This window comes from Pyricularia grisea (genome assembly GCF_004355905.1).
Source record: "Pyricularia grisea strain NI907 chromosome Unknown Pyricularia_grisea_NI907_Scaffold_7, whole genome shotgun sequence".
Lineage (NCBI taxonomy): Eukaryota > Fungi > Ascomycota > Sordariomycetes > Magnaporthales > Pyriculariaceae > Pyricularia > Pyricularia grisea.
The window spans coordinates 2454555-2479018 of record NW_022156720.1 but is presented as its reverse complement, the minus strand read 5'-3'; the positions used below and the strand labels follow the sequence as shown (position 1 = coordinate 2479018).

The following is a 24464-nucleotide window of genomic DNA, read 5'->3' as shown; positions in this document are numbered from 1 at the left end:
TCAATATGGTGGGGGCATGGGAGGATAATGAATTATTCTGCAGCGCAGCCTTTTGAGCGTCGTCGCCTCGGCATCCCTTCCGGTCATTTCTTTATGTCGTGCCTTATTGGTGGTTGTTGCTCGGCTAGCCCTGTTCTATGAGATTTCTTTATTTCATATGTAAATATAAATACCAAGCTGAACCCTTCCCATGTGGATACGATCTACCAGTGATTTATCTTGAACAGTTTACCTTCCTTCCTAACTTACTGGGCTTACTTACCTCCTTTCTGGGTCTAGACCTAGTCTCCATATCTACCTCGAGTTAGCTTCTGTTTTACCTACTAGTTTTCCGCTGTCGTTCATTGTACTACCTCCAGACTAGCTAAGAGGATCCTTGGTGGCACCTCCCTAATCACAAAATCAACCCCCCCTCTCTTACTGTAGCACAATATTCACCGTCCACCGAAACGGGCCGGTCAGCCGCAGTGACTCTCCAATTCATTAGGTAGCTAGGACACTACCTGACTTTGCTCGCGACGACTACGCAACTCGGCGCTCCAGAACAAAGTTTTGAGGATTATATCACCTTATCACCGGCATATTCAGCCATCCTGATCCAACGGCCGGCGGCCAACGGTTCTGCTGCACTTCACGCAGTATCACACCAGCAAGTGACGCCGAAATGGCTACCCAAGCTTCCAAGGCTCCCGTCGTGGTAGAGGCGCACGAGGTCGATACTTATCGTGAGTTTGGCTCTGGTTGCGCGCAAGCAAGCGGATGGTCGATAAGGAGAGCAACACGGCCTCCGGTTTCGGAGCTGAGCTAACCCTGCAAAACTCTTGAATCGCGACAGATCCTCCCCAGAAGATGCTCGACAGTATGTTTTTTTGGTCCAGACAGGCATCCATATTCAGCAGCATCTCACCTAGAAGCTTGCCTTTTGAGAGGCAGGCAGCTAGGTTTTTATATATGGCTTGGAATAAAAATGGCTGACCAATGATGCAATTTTCGGATTGACAGATCATCCCAGCAAGCCTCATATAGCCAGTAAGTATCTGCCCCTTGGCGATTGGAATTATTGCGGTGTATGTTAAGAGGCTCGCATGTTGCTGTTCTACTGTCGTTTTTTAAATATTATTTTGTTGTCTTGGATTTGTTGCTGCTGTTGTTGTTAAATAACCCAACTGACGGCGGTCACAGACCTCGAGGAGTACCAGCAGCTCTACAAAGAGAGCATCTCCGAGCCTAAACAATTCTGGGCGCGGATGGCACGAGAGCTCTTGACATGGAACCGAGATTTTGAAACGGTTTACTCGGGGAGTCTTTCCGCTGGCGACAGTGCCTGGTTCCTCGAGGGCGAGCTCAACGCATCGTACAACTGCGTCGACAGGCACGCACTCAAGGATCCAAACCGGGTGGCCATTATATACGAGGCGGACGATCCAAGCAGCGGCCGAACCCTAACCTATGGCGAACTGATGCGCGAGGTCTGCAGGACAGCACATGTTCTCCGTCAGATGGGTGTTCGCAAGGGGGACACTGTCGCCGTATACCTTCCCATGATCCCTGAGGCGCTCATCGCATTTCTGGCCATTACTCGTATCGGCGCTGTTCACTCGGTGGTGTTTGCGGGTTTCTCGGCTGATTCGCTTCGTGACCGCGTTGTTGATGGCCAGTCCAAGGTCGTTATCACTACTGACGAGGGCAAGCGCGGTGGCAAGCTGATTGGTACCAAGCGCATCGTTGACGAGGCCCTGAAGAACTGCCCGGATGTCAGTCACGTGCTGGTTTACAAGAGGACGGGCGCCGATGTGCCCATGATGCAGGGGCGCGATTTTTGGTGGCATGAAGAGGTTGAGAAGTGGCCAAACTACATCCCGCCCGTTCCCATGAACTCAGAAGATCCCTTGTTCCTTCTGTATACGTCCGGTTCTACAGGCAAGCCAAAGGGTGTCATGCATACCACCGCCGGCTACCTGCTGGGCGCCGCCATGACGGGCAAGTATGTCTTCGACATCCACGACGGGGATCGCTTCTTCTGCGGCGGTGATGTTGGTTGGATTACGGGACACACATATGTCGTTTACGCACCTCTGCTTTTGGGTGTCTCAACGGTCGTGTTTGAAGGCACGCCAGCGTATCCAACTTTCTCTCGCTACTGGGATATTATCGACCAGCACAAGATCACCCACTTTTACGTTGCCCCGACTGCTCTCAGGCTGCTAAAGCGTGCGGGAGACCAGTGGGTCAAGCATGAAATGAAGCACCTGCGGGTCCTGGGCTCCGTCGGAGAGCCCATTGCAGCCGAGGTGTGGAAATGGTACTTTGAAGTTGTCGGAAAGGAACAGGCACAAGTCGTGGATACGTACTGGCAAACAGAGACTGGCTCCAATGTCATCTGCCCTCTCGCGGGTGTCACCCCGACAAAACCAGGCTCTGCCTCGCTGCCTTTCTTTGGCATCGAGCCCGCTATCATTGACCCCGTATCGGGTGAGGAGATCCACGGCAACGACGTCGAAGGCGTACTAGCTTTCAAACAGGCATGGCCCAGCATGGCGAGAACTGTGTGGGGTGCCCACAAGAGGTATATGGAGACTTATCTCAACGTTTACAATGGATTCTATGTGAGTATTTTCTCCTCCCAAGAGAGCTCCTTTTATTGGCGAATGCGGGTATTGACAATTCGGCCGCACTAGTTCACTGGAGACGGTGCTGCCCGGGACCATGAAGGGTTTTACTGGATCAGAGGCAGGGTGGACGACGTTGTTAACGTTAGTGGCCACCGGCTGTCAACAGCCGAGATTGAAGCTGCACTGATTGAGCATCATTATGTTGCCGAGGCTGCCGTTGTAGGTATCCAGGACGAGCTCACGGGCCAGGCAGTGAATGCTTTTGTGTCACTGGCCGATCATGTTACAACAGACAACGATGAGGCTCTGCGGAAGGAACTCATCACCCAGGTGCGGCGTAGCATTGGTCCCTTTGCGGCACCTAAAGCCGTGTTCGTCGTCCCAGACCTACCACGCACCAGGAGTGGTAAGATCATGCGCAGGATTCTCAGGAAGATCCTCGCCGGTGAGGAGGACCAACTTGGCGATACCAGCACTGTGAGTCTTTTTATATTTATACTTGGTCAAGTCTCGTAGGGGGACTTGCTGACTAACACAGGAGATTCTCATCAGCTTTCGGACCCGACAGTGGTTGATAGAATCATCTCTACCGTCCATGAGTACAAGAAGAAGTAGCGGTTGCGCCTCAGTGCACAGGGATGGCGGATTTGAATACGGTGGAATAGACATGGATCGCACGACGGGTCGACTTTGCGGTCGATTTCTCATTTCCACAAGCTCTTGAAGAGGAAAGCCAAGCTATGCGAGAAAGCGCGAACTTTCAAGCGGCTGGTGGCTGTTATTTGGGTGAATACTATATTGTAATTGGTTGACTGTTAACTAGCGAGTGATGATTCGAGGATTACATGGGCTATATTTTGTTGGTATGTTAACCACAGATGGCAGCAGAGCCTACACGGATGTTATACTGCCCAGAACCTCCGGATGTCATATCCGGCATGGTAACAAGGAGCCAATCTGATGAGACCTGATCATAGACATATCTCAAGAAATATGAATGATATCGATTGAAAAGTGACACATGCTGGCCTGCTCACGTCGGCAAGCGTGATATAGTGGCCCGTTAGTTTACACTTGGACACTAAAGGGTCACCAATCGTGTGGAGAGGCAGATATGGTGTGCAGGTTGAATCATGCAGTCTAGGGCTTCTCGACCGTTGCACCCGGGCGACAGTACTGATTACCTACCAGACACGCAACTACTGGTATCATGCGTGACTACAAACTTAATTCGCCTTAATTGGGTACCTGAAACAGGTAACAGTTCTATATACGTTCGCAGTGAGGGGAAGTTGAACAGCTGAACTCGGTTGAAGCTATTCATCGTCCACCAAAATAGATATAGGATACCCGAAGTTTTTTTTTTTTTTTTTTTTTTTTTTCACATTTACCTGGGTAGATATTTACAGATGTCATAAGCTTAATCTTGTCTTCATATACGGTTTCAACCATTGATCGATTGATATACCTTTAATATTACATGTCCTACTTCTTCTCTTCCGTAAGGGATTGTTTTGTCGGGTCAGATTCGCCACTTTGAAAAGCGAACATGCCCTTCAAAAGAGCAATACCATTAAGCAGGAATGAAAAGAAGAAGTATTGACAAGATTAATAACCAAATGAAAATTCGCTCGAACAAAGACGGGGCCGAGCCAGTAGTCAAACCAGGCTGCATCACCAAAAAGAACAAGTCAAAGCCTGTCCTCGCCAACGGCAAGGTCACCACCGCCTCGGCCAATGCGTACGGCAACTTTAGCAACCTTGAAGGACCTTGATCCAATTCTCATGATGACAAGTAAGGGAACCTGCGTAAACTAAGTGGATGACCAACGAGATTCATTTGCGGCCGCCATTTTGTCTGGCTTTCGGAGGGGTGTTGATGGCCGGTCAGATAGAGACACCGGAAGGGGCCAAGGGGCCGTGGGTGTTTCCTAGGAGCGCGGTGGGTGGCCGTCTCATTTGCTATGCATGGTATACTTGGTATACATAGAGTGATTGGTATGATTGGTGGTTATACAAGGACACGCATGCCCGGAGGAGAAGCTGACCACCCTGTGTTCAGGTATAACCAAGCTGATTTAGGTGGTCCGAGGATATCCGACTGCCGATCTGTGAGCATCGACCACACCCAAAGGGGCTTTGAGACTTTTGGTTGGGTTTTTGGTTTTTTGGGTTTGAGGGCTTGAAAGGGGTGGCGGTCACACAGCAGAAAGAAGATGTTGGTCCAGGCCCAGACACTGCGGGTGATCAAATCAATATTGTTGTCCGTAAAGAGTCACTGCAGAGATGATCTCTGCACCCGAGTTTGAGTAATTAGGCTTGGTAGCCCTTTTTGCTCTTTTGAATTTCGCCACTCATGTAGCAAAACTGGGATTTCAATAACGAAACAAATGCGCATGCAATGTTTTAATGCAAGCGACCTCATTGATTGAGCGCTGTGATGTTCGGCGAGTGGACCGACGGATAGAAGGGAATGATGCCGAGAAAAGGTATTGGCGCTACCGATAGATAAAAAAATATAAAAAAAGGAGAAGGAAAATATGTGAAGTCTGGGCCGCAGCATTGGTATTCGAGTCCAGTACCATAGAGAAACTACCTACCTACCGTACAGTCGGGTATTTCAAATGCTGACCTGAAGGTTGCGATTGGTGATTTGCAAGCTACGAAGTAATACGATGGATTAGGTTGTTTTGAATCATTGACCCTTCTCTGCACGTTGTCGCAGGCTTTGTGGCATCCACGGTGCGGCACTGTGGGCGCTTTTCCAGGGATAAGCATCACTTGCACCTTGCACCGCCCTGGGTCCCGAAATAGCGCATCGCATACCTTTTTTGGAACCCCAGCGACTTTGCCAGGGGAAAATGCAGGCAGGGACTTTTTTTTTTTGTATCGCTTGCACCGTTAGGTAGAAAAGCGGCTAGCACCCGCCGCTAGGCAAAGATTGGCTAAAAGGGGGCTCGACCCACAATGGACAGGGATGATCTGAATCAGGAAAGACGTCTGAGCCGAGTACAACTGAACAGGCTAGTCTGTCTGCTGGATGCTTACTGTATCAGTAGTAGTATTACTGTATCGCCTCATTGCGGCTATTGAGGCGCAGATGGGCAGTATGGGGTCAGTTGGTGCCATACTTGGTGATCAACAAAACAAACAACAAGAATAAAGTTGATTTTGAAGCTCCTCTGAATTTCGGTTGCAAAAATCGCCGAGCAGAAATGTCGGTAGCGGTGACCAATGCTTGGCTTTTCCTGAGACCAAACTGACAAAAGTGGAGTTCAACTTCTCCATATTTTTGGGTGGCTTTGGGCAAGTTCTGAAACTTTTTTTTTTCTTTTCTCATCCCTTCTTTTCGTCCGAAGAGAAGCAATAAATGTAAAATGGCTCAGCACGGAAGCTGAAGAGTTAATCGTAACCGCCACAACGGTGTAGCATATGTAATACCTTACCTACCTTGGGTATTAAGTATGTACCACGTACTGCTTGTCGTACGTGTTATGTTCGTCGCAGATGATGTTCAGTGAATGATTCTTCTTTTCAAATGGTCCGCGGAGCAAGGGCCTCAATAGAATTTATAGCTCTATTACTCAAGAGTTCATCTTGACAACGGTTTCAGGCCCAGCTAGGCGACGTGGTGACAATGTAACATGGGGGGTGAACAATTGCGATTGCGGGGGATGGCCATTTCGTGTTGGCTATTCCAAACTTGTACTGTAAAAAAAGAGAGTAATCTGCGAATCAAGAGAGTGAGTACAAGGCAACAATACATTCGTTATATTCAGAAAATTCGGACAGACCTGGCTGCCTATCAGAACCTCATACTACGCTTAGGCATAGTGGGCAGGCTGACATATAGAACTCCATGAATGTTTGGCCGGTTTTGGGACGAACATGTTCCCCCGTATTACATACGAAGTATACTGGACCTGTACCAATTAACTTAAATGTCAGCTTTATCATTCGGAAATAAATATCAGGCGGTGTTTACGGTTTTTTCCCGGTTCTGATCGCCGGATTGGATGAGCTTGCCTTGAACTAGGCGATCAGGGCTAGTGGCCGTGCTGTATATCTGCCAAGTAGGAAGGTACCTCCCAGGCTCCTAAGTAGGAATTTATTCACGAACCTTGCTGTTGTAGGTATGCAATTAATTGGAGGAGAGCTACGGCAAAGCAATGCCAACCAAATAAAGCAGCAGCAGACATGGTTAAGGTAAGGTAACCTAAGGTAAGTAATGTGCCGCTTTCATACTGTACCATAGCAGAGCCAAGGCCACATGTCACAGCCCCTCGTCCTGCCATGGCTGAGCACATATCCCCACCCCTGTCCCCCTGCAAATACAGAAGAAGGCTGGACCAGGCCTCGACCGACCTTACTCGATCCGGTTCTCTTCCCCTGCCGTCTTACCCCCCAGAAGTTACTCGCTCGGTCTGCCTTTAACGATGGTGGAGTTTTGCTGACTGGCGATTATCTCGTCGTGCATCTTTTTTCGTCCCTTTTCCATCTCTCATCAATTCCCATCCACCAACGGACGGACGCCTTTCTCACCTTTGCTATTTTCCTGTTTTGTCGTTGACCTGTTTCTATTTCCATTTTTTTTTTTTCATATTCTGCCTCTCTGGCCGCATATACGCATTTTGTTTTCATTAGTTCCTTTTTTTCTTTTCTGTCTTTACAAGTCATATTCAAGGTATTTCACTCGTTTCTGGGCTGGCTCTCACTTTCATTTCAATAAGCTGTCCCACCTACTACGACTAAACGTGAGAGGAACTTTATATTTACTCGACTCAGCATAACTGCATACCTACTTGGAATTTCCCGTCATTTTTCTTCCTCTTTTCCTTTATTCAAACAACCACATCCTTCATGGATTGCATGACACGACTTTAATCACTCAGACATGTTCCTCACGAGGGCCCTCGCGGCCACTCTGGCAGCTGTCGCGCTCCTCACTCAGTCTGGCACTGGTAAGTCTCCATAAAGCAGGCAGTTTGTTTGGTCGTAAACACCAAGATCGACACAGCGCTTCTTTCATGTGGGATACGCTGGTCTGTACGGACATGGTGGGAAATGATGAGCATGAAAGATACTGAGACAACCCCCGTCGCAATAAACAGCACACTCGACGGATAGACAACCACTACGATATGTCAGCAGACTAGAGGAGCCCGTCATCCATACGGATGCCAACTCGAGACGGGTACATGCCTTCTCATCCTTTGAGCTGTCCTTCCTTATTCATAATGGGCGACAAAAGGTCAGGCTTTCGCTTGCCCCGAATCACGATATCATTTCCAAGGATGCTGTGGTACATATCATGGGCCCGGACGGCAAGGTGCGCGCCATAGAACCTCTTGATCGCATGGAGCACAAAATCTATCAGGGCCAAGCCTTTGTATTGCGAGAAGGACACAACGATTGGGAGAACGTCGGCTGGGCCAGGGTCAACATACGGAGGGATGGTGTTCACCCCATATTCGAAGGCGCTTTCAGGATCGACGGCGACGACCACCATATACAGACCGACGAAACCTACCGAAAGACGAAGCAGCGCGCCGATCCAGAGATCGAGTGGTCACCTGAGGAGTACATGATTGTTTGGAGGGACTCGGATATCGGAGCCAGCCCTCACGTACATGATGGAGACGATGGCCCGAGCCAAGGTGAACTGAGGAAGCGGGACCTGTCTGATAGGTCGCCGCTATGCTCTTCCGATGGTCTTGACTTCAACGCCGACGACGCGCATCCGATATATCGCGGACTTGACACTAGAGATCTGGACTCTGGCATGAGCGTCAACGGGCTGCCTCGCACGCTGATGCGCCGTCAGGACCAGACACAGATGGGCAACGGTGCGGGTGTCAACCTGGCCTCGACCGTTGGCTCTACCGCCGGCTGTCCCACGACCAGGAAGGTTGCTTTACTCGGCGTTGCGACTGATTGTACTTATGGCAAGCTGTTCAACTCATCTATGGCAATCCGGCAAAATATTATCGCACAAATCAACACGGCATCGCAAGTGTACGAGAGCAGCTTTAACATCTCCCTAGGCATACAAAATCTTACAATCAGCGACACCAACTGTCCGGCTCAGGCCACAGAGCAGGCCCCTTGGAATGTGGATTGCGGCGGTGGGGTTAACATCACCGATAGGCTGAATCTATTCTCCGCTTGGAGAGGTAATTTCAAGGATAGGAACGCCTTCTGGACCCTCTTGACAACATGCAACACTGATGCCGCTGTTGGTTTGGCTTGGCTGGGACAGCTCTGCGTCGAGGGCTCGGTTAAGTCAGGTAGCGGAAACACAAACGAAACGATCGCCGGTGCCAATGTCGTCGTGAAGACGTCCCAGGAGTGGCAAGTCATTGCTCACGAGATCGGTCATACCTTCGGTGCTGTCCATGACTGTCAATCTGGCACATGTTCTGACGGCACGGTGACCAAGCAACAGTGCTGCCCACTGAGCAGTAGCTCGTGCGATGCCAAGGGACAGTTCATCATGAACCCCTCGACGGGGAGCAAGATAACCAACTTCTCCCCATGTACCATTGGTAATATTTGCTCCGCCATAGGTCGCAACAGTGTCCGATCGAGCTGCCTGGCTAGCAACAAAGATGTCACGACCATCACAGGCAGTCAATGCGGCAACGGCATCGTCGAGGCTGGCGAGGAATGCGACTGCGGAGGCACAGGTGGCTGCAAGGACAACCCTTGTTGCGATGCCAAAACTTGCAAATTCACCTCGGGATCGACCTGCGACTTTGCCAACGAGGAGTGCTGTAACCGCCAGTGCCAGTTTGCAAGTGCGGGTACCGTATGCCGTGCCAGTATCGGATCTTGCGATCCTGCTGAGACGTGCAGCGGTACCTCGGGCGTATGCCCAACCAACGTGTTTGCTCCAAATGGTCAGGCTTGCGGAAATTCAAGTGAGAACCTAGCCTGTGCTTCGGGCCAGTGTACTTCACGTAACCAACAGTGCAAGACACTGATGGGATCCCTCACTACGGGCAACGATACTTATGCATGCAGTAACTCGGGATGTCAGCTTAGCTGCGCATCTCCAGAGTTTGGCAAAGATACCTGCTTCACAATGATGCAGAACTTCCTTGATGGCACAGCCTGCCAAGGTGGCGACAAGTGCAGCAACGGAGCTTGCACGGGTTCCTCCTTTGCTGGTGAAGTCGGCACGTGGCTGACCGACAACAAAAACATTGTTCTTCCAGTTGCCTGTGCTGTCGGAGGCTTGGTGCTTTTGGCGCTACTTTGTTGTTGCTGGACGGCTTTTGCTCGCAGAAAGTCGAGGCGACTCCGTAAGCAAAGGAAGAAGGCGGCAGCGGCTGCACTAGCAGCAAAGGCCCAAAAGCAAGCCATGGTCTCGGTCAACGAGGTGCCCCTACCTGGATACCAACCCCCAGGGGGTGCTTATGCGCAGAACCAGCGCACCATGAATGGCAATATACGAGCACCACCCGCTGCTGCCACCCGAGACAACAGCCCGCATAATAATGGGCAATGGCAGCCGCCTCAACGGCAGTATACTAGCGCTAGGTATGCCTAGTGACGCTGTAGGAGGTGGAGGTGTAATAGTGTTGGGAAGATGAAGACTGACTTGGCCTGCCAAGTCTGTGTGTTTTGCATCCATGATAGCATTGGGACCGGCGTTTCTACTAACTACCCCGTTGTTTTCTTTTTTTTTTCGGGAATCTAACCACCAAACGTGAGGAGAATGACTCTTACTACGTTTTTATTCTCATTTTATTTTCTCTTGCGAGCATGGCAAGCGGTCTGCGATATCCTGGTGGTATATATACGCGGTTTTCTATCCTCAGATGTGTTTTTTTTTTTAGTTTTACCTTGGTCATTATTACCGCCGAGGTCGTCCATTCAAGTCCTGTACAATAAATACCCTCGTATTAGGCAAAAAAAAAAAAGAAGAAAAAAAACAGGACTTATGAAAGAGCATCGTTACTTCAAGTATTCATTATTCTTTGAATCATGACCCGTAGTATTGACATATCATATCAAATAAACCCATCCATTTTAGCTCTGCTATGCGTTCCAGTTGAGGAAAGCAAGGGGGAGAACAGAACGGAGGTGGCTCGTTCTTAACCTGGTCCTGAGTATTGCACGTCCCCAGTCCCCAGTCCTCATCCCGATCCGAATACTTACTTGTAGCCCCAACTTGGCCTCCCAGAAGTACCGGGCCCAGATCGTGCGCCTCCACTGCTGTGGCCTTGGTAGATGGATCTTGAGTTGTTGGCAGCTCTGGAGTATTTGGACTCTGCGTCCAAGCCACAAAGCTGGCTCATGAAGTGCAAACGCGCTGCTGTGGTGCTCTGAAACGCCGATAGTCCCGTGTTAGCTTTGTGGCACTTCTGGCTTTTCTTTTATTCTTTCTTTTTTTTTTCTTCTCTCTCTCTCTTTTTTTTCAAGTAGAAGAAAGGAAAAGGGATTATGGAGTTTAAGGAAGCGAGAGTACCTCGCCTGTATCTAGTGATCTAATCATCAACAGTTCGGGATCGTCGAGGAAGGTCCTTGCGCGCATGCGCTTCTCCAGAACCTCACGAGGCTCTCCTTGACTGGACCTGTATTTTTTTGAGGGGATGGAGACACAATATCAGCCAAGTGATGAAGCTACGAATAGAAGCAGGAAGTGTCTTGGCTGTTTACTCCGTTCTCGCCTCCCATTTCCAAACCTCACATTGAAATCAAAACAGCCAAGCTCTTTTTTTCACTTTCTTCCAAGAGCAGCAGATGGGGACAGACATCACTCACCCTATCCTCGATCCAGGCTGGCCAAGCATGCCAGGCGAGCCAGAAGAGAAGTCGGAGTGGCCGCAGTTTCCACCGCCGTCCTCGTCCGAGCCGTAGGGGTCCTTGCCGCGGGATTGGCGGTCCCGCATCTCGCGCGTGAAGACTCCGGCCGAGGAGGCCGCGCCATACATCTGCGGCCGCGGCGACGGCGGTCTCTGCTGGCGGGGCGTGCGCTTAAAAGGCCCACCGCTGCCCGAGGAAGCGGCACCACTTGTGCTGCTGCTGCTGCCACCGCCACCGCCGCCGATGATGTTGTTGTTGTTGTTGCCTGGCGTTGAAAGTGAGTGGTAGCCAGAGTCAGCGGCGGTCGATGAGGATGTGGGCGAGTAGTGGTGCGGTGGCTGGCCTGCCGCCCCGGTCAGGTGAGGGTTGTTGTTGGACATTGTTTATTTTATTTTGGTTTCTTTTTTCTGCTTCTGCTTCCCTGGTGCCAGCCGCGGTGATGATGCCCTCCAACGGGTATGAAAAGGGTGTATGGCAGATAGTCAAGGCTGCAAACCTGCAACGCTGGTGTGTCCCAGTTGCGGGTTGTCCAGCTGCGTTGGAATTTCCTGGATTTTTTGAATCGCAAGACTTGATGGTTGTTTTGTTTGCAATATAAGACGGTTTGTGATTTTGTGAATTAATGAAATAGTGAGACGGAGAAGAATAGTATGAGATGCTTATGCGCGCGGAAAGCTGCCTGGAGGACAATGATCGCAGGACAGAAGTGGATGAACTGAAGTGAGTTCAAAGTGGGGCGGGCACATGCAGAACATGCGATGTTGCAGCCCCCAGGCCAGGGCAGTAGTGATGATGACCTACCTACCTGGTTACAATCAAAGAAGAAGCTATTCGAAAGGAACAGAAGAAAAAACAAAGCTCAGTGGAACAATTCAGTGGCCGGATGATGTCCTCTAAGGCATGCCATTATAATGTATACTCTGTACACTTGTTATACATATCCATCCATGCCTGTTGGTGATGGACGGCATGCAAGCATTCACATGATGATCTAGCATTAGGCCATCGCTCAGCATTCTAACCCACGTACTTGCCTTTGGTAACTACTGCCATCTCACTCGTACAAAAGTATTTGAGCCACCACATAAGATTACTACTGTATTTATTTCTTTTCATTTGTATCATTAAAACGCGGATCTGATAGAATCGAACGCGTTTGTTCCCGTTTCGTTTGGTGAAGCGGACCGAGACTATATATGTACTTAAGGACAGGGCAACCCAACCCCACAATACGGCATTTGGCGACGGCTCGGTACCTGACTGAGTACTCGAGCACGTACACAAATTTAAGGTGACTGATTAACCATGTCTTGCAGATGCAAGACATGTTTCTTTGTTCTCGACCCCGCAGGGGAAAAAAAAAAAAAAAGACAATGGCAGCCATGTTTTGCCACGAGGTCCATAATTCATTGTGTCTCTTCTGCAAGTCCTTATTCTATGCGACTTGTCACCTTCTTTGCTTGCAAGGTAACCCAGTAGAGAGCAAAAGAAAGAAAAACAAAAAAAGAACAATTTGTGAAACCTACAGGGATTGCAAGCGTCATTGTTTATTTGCTCAACAAAACCTCCTGAGGAATATGCCAATTTGGGCAAAGTTGGGCTAATGACGTTCAGACGATGTATGTACCAAGAGCTCTGTGTATGTGGGCACTGTATAGGTACGTATACACATTGACGTATATCTCAAGACCTGCCGGCCAAGAGACATGGATCAACTATTCGACCATGCTCCTGTTCTGTATATAATATACCATGGCTATTTTAGAAAGGCTTTCCCGGTGTAAATACCGAGAAACGAACGAGAACCCAATACAGCGCCTACAACTCCGTATATCCCAGCCATCCCAACTATACGATGTAGCCCACTCAATCAAACACCAATTGCCTGTGACGCGCCAGGCACACCTCGCCCAGTAAAGACAAGATGAAGATGCTTTACAACTTAGTTCTAAAAAAAAAAAAAGTGTCCATACAAATGAAAATCGCCTCTGACGGCCTAAATTCCTGTGGATACGGGTTTTCCCTGTCACCTAAAATTGATCACAGCGATCTGAAGAGTTGGTCAGCAACAGAGCAAAGACATAGATCGAGAGTAGCTGAGACTTACTAAGCTGTTGGTACCATAGGCCAATTTTTGGCCGCTGGCATCCCAGCACAAGCAATGGGTATCCTCGATACTGGCTGGAGAACCGTTGACAGGTTTGGAGTTGGACCAACCCGGATGAGACGTTCTGCTCCAACTCGCTCTGGGGATCGAATATTCTCCCACTTTCCATATGAGTATCCTATCCGTAGTCGCTCCAGCGATAAAGGCACCATCGGGCGTAAACGACAACGCCACGATGGGCGGCTCCATAGTCATCGACCACTTCGGCTTGTTTTCAGGCACTCGCGCATTCCAGACCGAGATGATTCCATCCTCGCCGCCTGAAGCAAGTAGCCTCTCCTCGTCTAATGGGTTGCCTTGCAACGGTTGCCATGATAGTGATGTTATGGGCCCTGAGTGTGCGGGAATAGAACGACGCTGACCAGACTCATCCCAGAGCTAAAATAACGAGCAAAGATATGTGTCAGCCTATCCCATGTCGTGGATTGCGAGAATTTGAATCCGCCATAAAAATAAATAGACTTACATCTATCACACCCGTCTCGCTGGCAGTTGCCACCAATTTGGACCGCCAGTCAAACTGAGCCTGGGTAAAGATATCGCTTTCCCTTGTCGGGAATTTTCTCGCCGGCGTGATCTCAGTCTCGGTGTATTTGAAAGACTCTAGCAGCCTTCCTCCGCATAGTAAAAACTCGGTATCGCTAATCCATGCAGCGTCGAGTGGGTTTGCGTCAAGGTCATGACTTGGTAGGCTGTATGACACCGTATGCGACACCTGCGTCTCAAAGACCGTAACAAGAGTTCCTTCGGTGTCGGGCGCTACAGCAAGAACACAAGTGTTGTTGGGATGCCATTTCAGCTTGATGATGGGCGGTTCGGCGACATCGAAGCGCTGCAGATGTGTGCCATCGGCAGCCCATATGCTAATCCGTGCCTTGTTCCCAGAATCTGTAGCAAGGGCGAGGGCGCTGCCGTCCCAGTTCCATGCCATAGCAGTTATAACAGCGTCGGGTGCGGCATCATCCTCGGTTAAATTGCCGAAGACGCTGCTCACGTGATCTGCCACATGTCCAGGCGCGAGCCCAGACTGGGTGGGACGCGAAACAGTCCAGATGCGGGCTAGCGCATCGGTTCCAGCAGCCGCCAAGACTGATGGGTCAATGGGGCTCCACTCGCAATGCAGAAGGATAGGGTTGGGTTGACTCCGGGACGGTGTGTTTTCTGTTGGCGGCGTTGCAGGTGGCACAGCACCAGAGCCCGCGTTTGTCGATGCATCCTCGGGAGACGTGCTTAGAAAAATGGTTTCGGGGGTCAGCTCATCAACCTTGTCAACCTGAGTGCCTTGCTCAGGCCCAAAAGTCCGTGGAGGAGGCGTGGCAATCTGGTCGACTTCCAGTGGTGACGGGTAGGCGTGGTTGTTGTTGCCACTGTCGGCCTCGTCGATCTCCATGGGCGTCGGTCCAGTCTCTAGTCCATTTTCATAGCCATTTCCAAGCCGAGCACGCTTCATCGGCGAGCCGTTGGCCGCTTGCAGTTGTCGCTTCCGATTGTTTTCTCCCTCGACTGTAGGAAGAATGTCGTCCTCTTCTCCTGTCGCATCAGCATCAGGATCGACGTCCCCTTCTGCATCCAGATCCGCGTCCCCATCGGCGTCAGCGTCGGCGTCGGCATCAGCATCAGTGTTGTCAGCTACGTTTGCGTTTGCTGCCACTGGTGGCGCCTTCGCTGTGCCGCCTGCTTCTGCTGCAGCATCCGGGGCTGACGTGGTCGTCTTCTGCACTTTTAATGGCGCTGGTGGTTGTACAATCAAGGGTCCAAAAACACCATGCGGCGCCTCCCGGGGTTCTCCCGACGCATTTTGAGGCACCTGTGCACCTGTGTTAGAGTGACCATCAAGAGAAAAGCAGAAATGACTTGTTTAGGTAAGAATGTGTGAAATGTGATGATCCCCGGAAACACCAAAGAAAGCATCGAGAGATTGTTGTTTGTGACCAAGGCAGGTAGCCAAGTCTGGTGCGGGTGTGCAACGAAAAAAATAAAAAAATAAAAAATAAAAATAAAGCAAAACAATTGAATTTTCATGAAATAAATTCAAGGCTCACCTGTGACTCGGCGAATTCCCTCTCCAAGGCGCAGTAAACAAGCCCCCGGTTCACGATGGAAACAAGAGCATGATTTTGGACGTGAGGTGCAAAATCAAACTGTCGATGCGGTTCTTTAACGCGCCATTCCTTTTGGAACTTGGCAGCGGTTTCTCGATAATCTGTTTGGCAAAGGTGAGGTGGTGACGAATTGTCAGTTCTGCGATCCGAGACGAGCAAAAAAAGATACCCACTCCCGACCACGGTCATCCAGCTGCATCTCACAACCCAGATGTTACTTACTTCCTTCAAGCAAATATCTAGACGCGGCACACCGTCAGTAATCCATTGTTTGGAGTTTGAATGTTCGATTGATCCGGATGCAGTCGTGCGGATCGAGTAAAAACGCCTCGGAAACGTACCTCCAGACCAGAAAGTTGAGCCTGTCCGAGTCGAGAAATTCCTTCATGGCGTGCGCGTCTGAACCGCCAGCTCACCGGGACATTGACGAACGGCTGGCAAGAAAAACGGTAGAGCGAGTACCTCCCGATACCTATGTCCAACGGCTGTGCAGTTGCCACGGAAAGAACTGTATCTTCCTCCAGAGATTCTTTTCAATGCAGAACGCTTGAATCCGCCGTAGTCTTTTTGTCGTTTTCGGGGTTTTCTTCTTTTTTTTTTCCTGTCTGTCAAAGAACCGACCGGAGGTGGAAGCGGGAATGAAGTTCCATCACAAATTCGGGCTGAAGGGAAATCCAATGGATGGACGCACTACAAGTGGATGTCGATTTTTAGGCGACGGGCCAAAGCAAGGCAAAGGCCAGGGCCACCAGGTCGCGCACCGGCCACAGCAGTTAGCAGCAGTAGGAGCAGCATCTGTCCGTCCCATTTGTGCCCTGTCGAACCGCCGCTCGACCATGGGCCTGCTGGCATGGAGGGTTGCACACACACCAGACCAAAAGGAACTAGGATCCATGTGTGGAAGGGTTACCCATGGGAGAGGTACGTACCGTTTGGTGGTATGGAAGGGGTCAAGGGGAACGGAAGTGGAGCCGTCCTAGCCAATCTACGGCAGCCCACCCGCCATAAACCTTGCAGACCAGGCACGCGGCCGGACAACTTTAGCGGGCATTTACTTTGTATTTCCTCCCATGACATCCACACCATCCATCATCACGTCAAAACCCACCCATCCTCTAAGCAGTCCCAACCTATTTTGTCTGTCTCAAAAAAGCTGGATCGTTGTCTCTTTCGCCAAGTCTTAGCCGATTGGTTGACTTTTTCCAACGTACCTTACTGCACATTTTTGGACAATCACCAGAAGATCTTTATCTGTCGGGTTATTGTACAGTCTGGCTCCTCGTTTTCTCTTTTTTTTTCTTCTTCTTTCCCCCCCTCTTCAAAACCACCCATAGCTTTATTGCACAGTTTGTCAAAACATCAACCAAATTTTAGCACCTACCTGTGAGACTTACACACCATAACCGTCCCGGTGTGTCCTCCTTAATCTTTCGCTTTACCACAATTTTTTTTTTTTTTTTTTGCCCCCCCCCCCCCCCCCCCCCCCTCTCTCTTTTCTTGACATGTACCTTTCTCTCTCTCCATCTTCTCTTTATTTTCCTGCGTTCGCCGGCTGCCAGTCCAGACACAATCGGCCGAGGGGCGTACTCCAAAGATTCAGTAGCGTAAAACTCATGCGTCTGTTCCACACGGGCAGCAGCGGCCGCAGCCTTAGGACGGACGGGCGGGGATGCATGCCAGCATGGAGCCAGCGAGCCCCTTACCAAGCAAGCACAAGCATCGAGTTGTACCCCCAAAGTACCGGTACGAAAAGAATTGCACCTTTGCTAAGCTCGCCGCCGAGCAAACTAGGTAGATGTTCTCGAAATGGAACCCACACTGGCCTTTCAAATCTGTGACCGCCTCCCTGCAAATTGGATCTGTTGTCAATTGGGGTTTTATTTTTGCCGACCTGATGACACCCATCTGTTGGCTCTTTTTTGGGTTGAATTATTCTGTCTGGCAACTGCATCGAATCTCAAGTCGCCACACAACACATTATATCGAGCTCAAATAAGGAGAAAAGAGAGAGAGAGAGAGAGAGAGAAAAAATACCAGCGAGCAACAGACAATTCACTCCTATTAACCTTACTTATGCTCGCATAACTCATAACTGGCTGTCCTTGCCAGGTCACGATGACAAAAAAAAAAAAAAAAAAAGTTGTCCCTAAAATTAGGGCCTGGTTGGTGGATCTGACACATCATTCATTCCACAATGTCGGCAGGGGAGGGTCTGTGTTCAAGCGATTCAAGATCAACGGGGTTCGGCAAACGAGTGCTTGACCCCAGAAACTTGAAGGGGCGGGCAGCATGAGATATGGCATGTACCGGTACGAGCGTGGCACAGCCTCCTAGAACCAATCTTGAACCCACGAACGTTAGGATCGCCGCCACCCGATTCTTGACTGACAGCCCAGCACGAGATCGAACGATGTCAGATATTGAAAGAAATAAAAAACAGGTGGCACAGAATTTGCTTTTCCATCAAGATCCAAGGGGTAAAGTACTGTAAGTAGTGTATCTACGGTAGTCATTGCAGAGTATGTTCAATGTACTGCAAGCTGCTTTTTGTCTGATCTACAAGAACCATACCCAGAGAGCGGTACCTCTATGCTGCCAAGTAGTTGAAAAGTACTGTGGCGTATACGGCAGTGGATCATCCAAGGAGGACCGGCTGCCTGGTGAACTGGCCAATAAAAAAAACAACCCTCAAGTTTGTCTGTCCGCTTGTTCCTCCCTCTTTTGTCGTGAAATTGTATAAATTTGGTCTTCCGCTAAAAATACATGATATTTTCAACTGCTGGGATCCAGAATGGCAGAGTTGTGGCTCCCAGCTCCCTACAATAATAGAGCAATGAAGCGGTATGGTGGCCTCTCAAGAACAAGGAGAATGCAGGCAAGGGTGTCCGGTGACAGCCGGGAGGTCCATGATGGAAGTTAATTGGACAAAAATTTACGGATCTTGTGAGCCCACTGTTTGTCTCCATGTTGACAGACTTTGTTTTTGGAGCAGGGCTGGTCCAGGGTTCAACCCGAACAATGCACTGAAGACCTTTTTCACGTACTCCGTAGGCGGTTTGGCGGTGCACCGAGGTAGAAACTGAGAGTTCGAGACGTTTGGAGTACGAGAACTTGGAGATCCGAGATCAACTAAGTCGATCACATATACATGGTACTTTCATTACTCTCCAAGAAGCGGGAAACAAAAAGACATAGAGATGGTACATGTCGGCGAGTGGGTATTGAAACGATACATGAATCTCTACTTAATTTGAGATTCTAGGCTCGTATTAAGTGGCTTGGCGCCCATGAAAGCCTAAGCAATTGGTATGGACGGCCACGACCTGCTTGGCTTTCTCCTTTATTTAATGCCTTCCAAATGTTCATCTGAAACTTGATAGTTATATTTATTTTGAGAGCCAAGATCAGCCGTCAAAACATCGCACTGGTGAGGGAGTAATACTAGCACGGCATAAGCCTAGCGGTGCTCCGTAGCTTGATAAAAAAAAAATGAAAAATGAAAAATGAAAAAGACACATTCAAGATACAGTGCCACCTTCGTGATTTACTGATAGGGTTAGGCATGGCACCTTACCCAAGATACCTAGCTGGAGTAGCTACTATCTGCCTACCTAGTTAGGTACTCTCCCTGTTGGATTCTTTTGAATTGGATTCAAAGTTGATAGGTTGTCTGATTTGGATGTGGGGGGTCTTGATCGATAGTTTCTGCCTCAGGCCACAGAGAAATTCGAGGGACCCTTGACATCAGTCCACGTCAGCGGGTCTGCCGCAAACAGCTGGCTGCCAACGTCGCACCCGCTGTTGTTGTAGGCGGAGCTTGGAGCTGCTCCAAAATCAGGAGAGCCGCAAAATAAGAAAGCCTTTCGCGACGCGGTCGAGCGTCAGAATACTTATAAAGAAAACTTATGACGCGGTCGAGCCACACCCAATTGCGAGACCAACCTCGCGTGCACAGAGGAATCACAGGCAAAGCCATCATCGACAAGCACAGCGAACTTCTAATCACTATAGGAAGAAGAAAAAGATGGCACCCATCAGGCTAAACATTCCGCCGGTGACTCGCATTCTACTTATCGGCCTCGTGGTGCAGTCTCTTCTCGGCGCCGCGATCCGCTACCGGCAATGGTCTGCAGAGTCGGACATCGTCATACCGTACCTGAATCTGGTCCCTCAGCTTTCGCTCGTATACCCCTGGACCTTTGTTACGACGACACTCGTTGAAAGCAACCTGATCACCCTTGCGCTCGCAGGGGTCACAATATATCATGGAGGTCGCTACCTTGAGCGGGCATGGTCGTCGCGAGAGTTCGCCAAATTCTTGCTTGTCTGCTCACTCATTCCCAACTTTCTCTGCTTCGCCATCATGTTCATATTCTTTGTGTTGACGCGCAATGAGCGTTGGACGTGCGTATTGATCTCTGCGGCTCTGCTGCCAAGTATCCCACGGTGCGCTGGCGTCGGCCTCCAGACCTGTTACTGACTTTGACATGACCAATATCCAGACTCACGACCATCGGCGGCTCTGTACCTCTGCAGATCTCCTTCCTCGTTGCCTTTAGTCAGCTGGTACCGGCTCACACAGTGACTCTGTTTCGCGGGATCCTCTCTCTGCGGGTTCCGCGCTTCCCGCTTCTATACATCGGCGTCATCACGGCGCTCTCGCTTACACCCTTGCTCTCAAGCACGCCATTCTTCCTCGGAATTTTCGGCCTCCTGACGAGCTGGACATATCTGCGCTTTTACAAGACGGCGTTCCCAGACCTAGACAGCTCCCAGCCATCTTCTCTCCGCGGCGACGCGAGCGAGACTTTTGCCTTTGCTGAATTCTTCCCTGCTCCAGCAAAGCCCTTGGTGGCGGCGTTATCGGAGCAGGTGTTCAATGTATTGGTCGCCATGCGGATCTGTGTACCCTTTTCACAAGCCGACATGATGTCGGCTGCTTCTAGAGGAAATGGCGGTGGAGACGGAGCATATTTACAGCGTGCTGCCCCGGGGACTGCTAGGGCTGAGGCGGAAAGGAGACGAGCGATTGCCCTCAAGGCACTGGATCAGCGGCTACATGCAGCCACGGCCAACGCTGCCTCGAGAGCCGCGCCGGGAGATAGCGCCGCTGGTCCGTCTGCCCCTGTGCCCCCGCCAGCGCAGACCAGTGGCCCTACAGTGTCAAATCAGCCACGAGCTATGGCTCCGGCCGAAATGACCTCGCACGCGGAAAACAAAGGGGATGTAGAGAATACCTATGCGCCAGAGCGGGAGATTTCGGGCAAGTCAGAGTTCTGATCTGACGCCACTCTCTTGTGTGGATTATGCACAGTTGTGCAGACATCCTCCGCAGCACGAGGGCTTGGTTAGGCCCCCGAACTGGTGAGATATAGGGTGCGTGGCTTGGGCAGGACCAATGGGTTTAATGTATGATTTCTTGGCGCATAAAGGCGCATGGCTCTCCCCATGTTGGGCAATTGTTGGAGAATGTACGACCACTCTGAAACTATAAAACAGTAACGACATGTGCAAATAATCTATCTCTTACCGGTCGAAATTGTTGAGGCAAGTCGTATTGGGCCTCTGTCGCCAGCTTGAGCGTGTAGCTTGGGTTGTTGATACTCACTGAGCATAGCTGCCAGCGTGAGGTCTGCTCAGAAGCGACATATGACCAACTATTTATATCACGGCCTACGATCCTTCTGCTGGGCTCTTCCCGACCATCGGCATGACACAGAAAAGGCTTGGTCAGTCATCATGCTAGCCACTTTGAAAATATAAGGAATCTAGAGTGTCGTTATATTGAGGGATAGCTCGAGACTGAGTAGTCAAGAGCAGCCGAAAAGACGAAAGCTCGTCTGATGATCAAATGACTGACCCGAACGAGGTCTGCATTTTATTCTGATAATGTCCACAGAGTATAATTTCTCATGTATTGATTAAACATGACCTTGTTTTCGGAAGTAAAAGGCAACCAGCTCGTGGTCAGTGAATAATCACGAAGACCGTCTTGTCGCCATGTCTATGCACTATATACATATACACATATATATGTTCATCACCGCGCGGCAACTACAGCCCGCATATGCAAGCAAGAAGGAGGCGCACAGTTATGCTGATTAGCAGCGAATAATATAATACGATCTAAAACCGTATATCGAGTCACAGCATCAACCAAGGTGACATGTATCACAGAATGGTCCTCGCCTTGCCCTGTGTCAGCCACCGGGGCTCACCGGACAGATTGAAAGTTGAGCGACTGAGGCCGAAAAAAAAAAAAAAAAAACGGACAGGAACAGGAACAAACAGTGTCGAGAGTGGACGGTTGATACGCGTCCCACGTCACGCCCAACTCGCTTGCCAAGGTTGAACTACTGCATGCAGTGATTGTGAGAGGGTGAGTGCTGACCCTTTGGGATCTGTGCGAGGCTGGGGCTTCGTTGAATTTTGTAGGTATTCCTTTTTTTTGGGGGGGCTATTTGATCTCCATGTCTTTTGTAACCGGCGAGCGCGTCCGGGCAAGCGGTGAGAAACAACCAAACCGCTCAGTCGGGTTGCACAACCGTCGTCATGGTCCACTAATCTGCAGGTGTGGCGTGTACTAAAGGATTCGGATGATCCAGTGTGGCTTGTGAGGCTGGATTTGCAGACCTTGCAGACCAGCCCAACCCGAGCGAGACATCCATGCAAAGATAAGTAAGAAACGCCCCCAAGGGCGGCCCAGACAAAGGCAGCTTGATGAACGCCGCCGATCTCCTTTATTTCTTTCATAAGCCGGGCTCGACCCTAGATAACCTAGGTCTAGCCCTGCTGTAGTTTTGTCCATTTGGATTTATTCTAGTTTCTCTAAAGCTTTTACCCCCCTTTTTCTTTTTCTTTTTTTTTCTCCTCTTCTCACATTTCGTTTCTCCTCATTCTTTTTCCCCGTCCTAATTCGAACCATGCTAACCTTGTAGAGTAACGAACATGGAGATTTTTCGGGTTGCACCAGAACAAGCTTGAGGTGACGAATGGATCGGATTACTACGTACTGTAGGATCAATCAGTTCGGGGGTCCAGGCACGGCATGTGTTGTTCCTTTATGCGTTTTGTGCTGGAAATAAAACACGCAGGGGTCAGCCCCGGCCTGAATCTTGATCATGGGACTGCCTGCGACGAGGAAGAAGAACAGGCGCAGTGTCACATCGACGCTTTGCTTATTAGGGGCCGATATGGGTTTTTCGTGCAACACTGACTTTGGCGTGTGTCTTTTTTTTCTTTTTCTTTTTTTTTTGTCGCCTATTTTTTTTTTCTCTCCCTCCTCTTCCAAACAATACTTTCCTTTTGCGGAAACTAACAAACCACAAGCCACATTATGAAATCAATCGGTGAGGGCAAATTTGCCGAGAAAAAGGACAAGCCTCAACTGAAGATGCCAGAACCATGCCTACCTACTCCTTCAATCTGATTGTACTCCACCGCATGTCACGCCGCCCTCCATAACAGCTTTTACCGCTGAGTTGAATAATTACAAGCTACAGTACCGTACCGTACCTTGGTTCTGTACTTCGACATTACTGTACGCTGTGTGCCCATCGCCAATGAATAAGGGGTCGAACTATCTACTCTGGTACGGTAACGTGCCTTGCGTACTTCGTAGTTGTTGTATTCGTAGGTTGCGTTGGGGGCCCGCCGAAGGTTCCATTTAATGGCCCACTTGTGTTTGTGGTGAGCTAGCTACCTTAAGATGGGCTTGGTAGGTAATTATTATTACATCCAATACCTTCCTTACCTACCTTGACAAGCTTCTGCACCCCCTCAACACAAGACTCTAGGTGTTTACCTACACCTTGGCAATTCAAGACACACCCCTAATCTTCCACCCCTTATGCTCCATCTCGCTCCCCTCCTTTGACCCACTCCACCCCATCACCAGTAACACACAAGCCAACCCTTGACAAACCAACCACACACACCATCCATCATAGGGAGGCAAATGGAGTCTGTTGTGATACGCTCGCTGCAGTGGTTGCGTGGCGTGCCACCATTTCAATGTGGGAATGATATGGGCTAGATTTCTGCCAGCTTCCCCTCTCAACCACGAGTCCAGCGAACGATTTCCCTTGATGTGCATACTCACCCTTGCGCATCTGACCTATATAAAATGCGATAAGTTGTAAAAGACGGAAAAGGGGAAGGATTCGTGTCATCATATTTCAAAGTCTGCCCCAATTGCACAATCCCATGTGGGACTTGACACAGGTCAGCACTCTGGTTTCGGAAAGCTTCATAGAAGAGCCATCGGCGTCTAGTCATACACAAGATCCCCGACCCTATATTAGAGGAGTGTTACAACGCGCATCGGTGTACCCCAGGCCGTCACGTTGGCTGACCCGCGGAGGATGGTTTGGTTGGTACCGTTATTTGTGTACGAAGTACATCTACTACACACCACCCATAAGATTTCTCAACCCATTCATCAAATCTCAAATGTGCGAGGTCATTGATAAATTGCAATACTACCTGAAAAATATCCCAACGCTTTTAGTGGTGTGTGTGACCCTTGGTTTATATGGCGGCGGAACCAAAGTTATAAAAAGGCATATTTCCCGTCCGTCGATACATCGACGAGCCTATCTAGAGCCGCGTGTGGATCCAAAGAAAATAGCCGAGTATCGAACATGGCGACGGCAGATTGATTACGAGTAAGCAAGAATGATGCAGAAGAACAAGATCCCGTGCTCTAGAGTCCCGCCCGTATGGGAGCCGAATTAGCCTGTAATTAGTAGAGAGAGAGGGTAAAAAAAAAAA

General features: G+C 49.7%; 7 protein-coding genes across 7 annotated transcripts in view; 4 read left to right on the top strand and 3 right to left on the bottom strand.

Moving 5' to 3' along the window:
• The first annotated feature begins 173 nt into the window (after positions 1–173).
• PgNI_09751 (uncharacterized protein) lies at positions 174–3762 on the top strand. The gene is made up of 6 exons (XM_031129733.1): positions 174–725; positions 836–859; positions 1003–1029; positions 1183–2606; positions 2679–3089; positions 3165–3762. Exons 1-6 carry the CDS (start codon positions 665–667, stop codon positions 3225–3227), a joined length of 2010 nt encoding a protein of 669 aa, XP_030978240.1. The 5' UTR covers positions 174–664; the 3' UTR covers positions 3228–3762.
• Positions 3763–7070: 3308 nt separating this feature from the next.
• On the top strand, positions 7071–10579 carry PgNI_09750 (uncharacterized protein). Its single transcript, XM_031129732.1, has 2 exons — positions 7071–7573; positions 7724–10579. Exons 1-2 carry the CDS (start codon positions 7507–7509, stop codon positions 10162–10164), a joined length of 2508 nt encoding a protein of 835 aa, XP_030978239.1. The 5' UTR covers positions 7071–7506; the 3' UTR covers positions 10165–10579.
• On the bottom strand, positions 10519–12215 carry PgNI_09749 (uncharacterized protein). The gene is made up of 3 exons (XM_031129731.1): positions 11382–12215; positions 11086–11191; positions 10519–10942 (listed from the first exon to the last, which is right to left on the bottom strand). Exons 1-3 carry the CDS (start codon positions 11801–11803, stop codon positions 10772–10774), a joined length of 699 nt encoding a protein of 232 aa, XP_030977488.1. The 5' UTR covers positions 11804–12215; the 3' UTR covers positions 10519–10771.
• An 826-nt stretch (positions 12216–13041) lies between these two features.
• On the bottom strand, positions 13042–16401 carry PgNI_09748 (uncharacterized protein). Its single transcript, XM_031129730.1, has 6 exons — positions 16034–16401; positions 15915–15931; positions 15633–15793; positions 14057–15397; positions 13531–13968; positions 13042–13473 (listed from the first exon to the last, which is right to left on the bottom strand). The coding sequence occupies exons 1-6, from the start codon at positions 16078–16080 to the stop codon at positions 13450–13452; spliced, it is 2028 nt and encodes a 675-aa protein (XP_030977489.1). The 5' UTR covers positions 16081–16401; the 3' UTR covers positions 13042–13449.
• A 1485-nt stretch (positions 16402–17886) lies between these two features.
• On the top strand, positions 17887–17985 carry PgNI_09747 (uncharacterized protein; the record flags this gene model as incomplete). The annotated part of the gene is made up of 1 exon (XM_031129729.1): positions 17887–17985. One exon carries the CDS (start codon positions 17887–17889, stop codon positions 17983–17985), a length of 99 nt encoding a protein of 32 aa, XP_030977975.1.
• Positions 17986–19501: 1516 nt separating this feature from the next.
• PgNI_09746 (uncharacterized protein) lies at positions 19502–21266 on the top strand. Its single transcript, XM_031129728.1, has 2 exons — positions 19502–20096; positions 20195–21266. The coding sequence occupies exons 1-2, from the start codon at positions 19717–19719 to the stop codon at positions 20970–20972; spliced, it is 1158 nt and encodes a 385-aa protein (XP_030977976.1). The 5' UTR covers positions 19502–19716; the 3' UTR covers positions 20973–21266.
• Positions 21267–23635: 2369 nt separating this feature from the next.
• The window catches only part of PgNI_09745 (uncharacterized protein), a gene marked incomplete at both ends in the record, with an annotated part of 1124 nt that continues 295 nt past the window's right edge, over positions 23636–24464 (bottom strand). The window contains one exon of the mRNA XM_031129727.1: positions 23636–23803. Within this exon, the coding sequence (XP_030977986.1) occupies positions 23636–23803 (168 nt within the window). The remainder of the gene's footprint in view (positions 23804–24464) is intronic.

Coding starts and splice junctions, on each gene's coding strand:
- PgNI_09746 (XM_031129728.1), top strand. CDS start 19,717: ATGGCACCCATCAGGCTAAACATTCCGCCGGTGACTCGCATTCTACTT. Junction 20,097..20,194: donor ACGCGCAATGAGCGTTGGAC/GTGCGTATTGAT, acceptor ACCAATATCCAG/ACTCACGACCATCGGCGGCT.
- PgNI_09750 (XM_031129732.1), top strand. CDS start 7,507: ATGTTCCTCACGAGGGCCCTCGCGGCCACTCTGGCAGCTGTCGCGCTC. Junction 7,574..7,723: donor CCTCACTCAGTCTGGCACTG/GTAAGTCTCCAT, acceptor CGCAATAAACAG/CACACTCGACGGATAGACAA.
- PgNI_09751 (XM_031129733.1), top strand. CDS start 665: ATGGCTACCCAAGCTTCCAAGGCTCCCGTCGTGGTAGAGGCGCACGAG. Junction 860..1,002: donor TCCCCAGAAGATGCTCGACA/GTATGTTTTTTT, acceptor TCGGATTGACAG/ATCATCCCAGCAAGCCTCAT. Junction 3,090..3,164: donor AACTTGGCGATACCAGCACT/GTGAGTCTTTTT, acceptor GATTCTCATCAG/CTTTCGGACCCGACAGTGGT.
- PgNI_09749 (XM_031129731.1), bottom strand. CDS start 11,803: ATGTCCAACAACAACCCTCACCTGACCGGGGCGGCAGGCCAGCCACCG. Junction 11,192..11,381: donor CAGCCTGGATCGAGGATAGG/GTGAGTGATGTC, acceptor AAAAAAATACAG/GTCCAGTCAAGGAGAGCCTC. Junction 10,943..11,085: donor GATCACTAGATACAGGCGAG/GTACTCTCGCTT, acceptor TCGGCGTTTCAG/AGCACCACAGCAGCGCGTTT.
- PgNI_09748 (XM_031129730.1), bottom strand. CDS start 16,080: ATGAAGGAATTTCTCGACTCGGACAGGCTCAACTTTCTGGTCTGGAG. Junction 15,398..15,632: donor GGGAATTCGCCGAGTCACAG/GTGAGCCTTGAA, acceptor ACAGGTGCACAG/GTGCCTCAAAATGCGTCGGG. Junction 13,969..14,056: donor GCGAGACGGGTGTGATAGAT/GTAAGTCTATTT, acceptor TCGTTATTTTAG/CTCTGGGATGAGTCTGGTCA.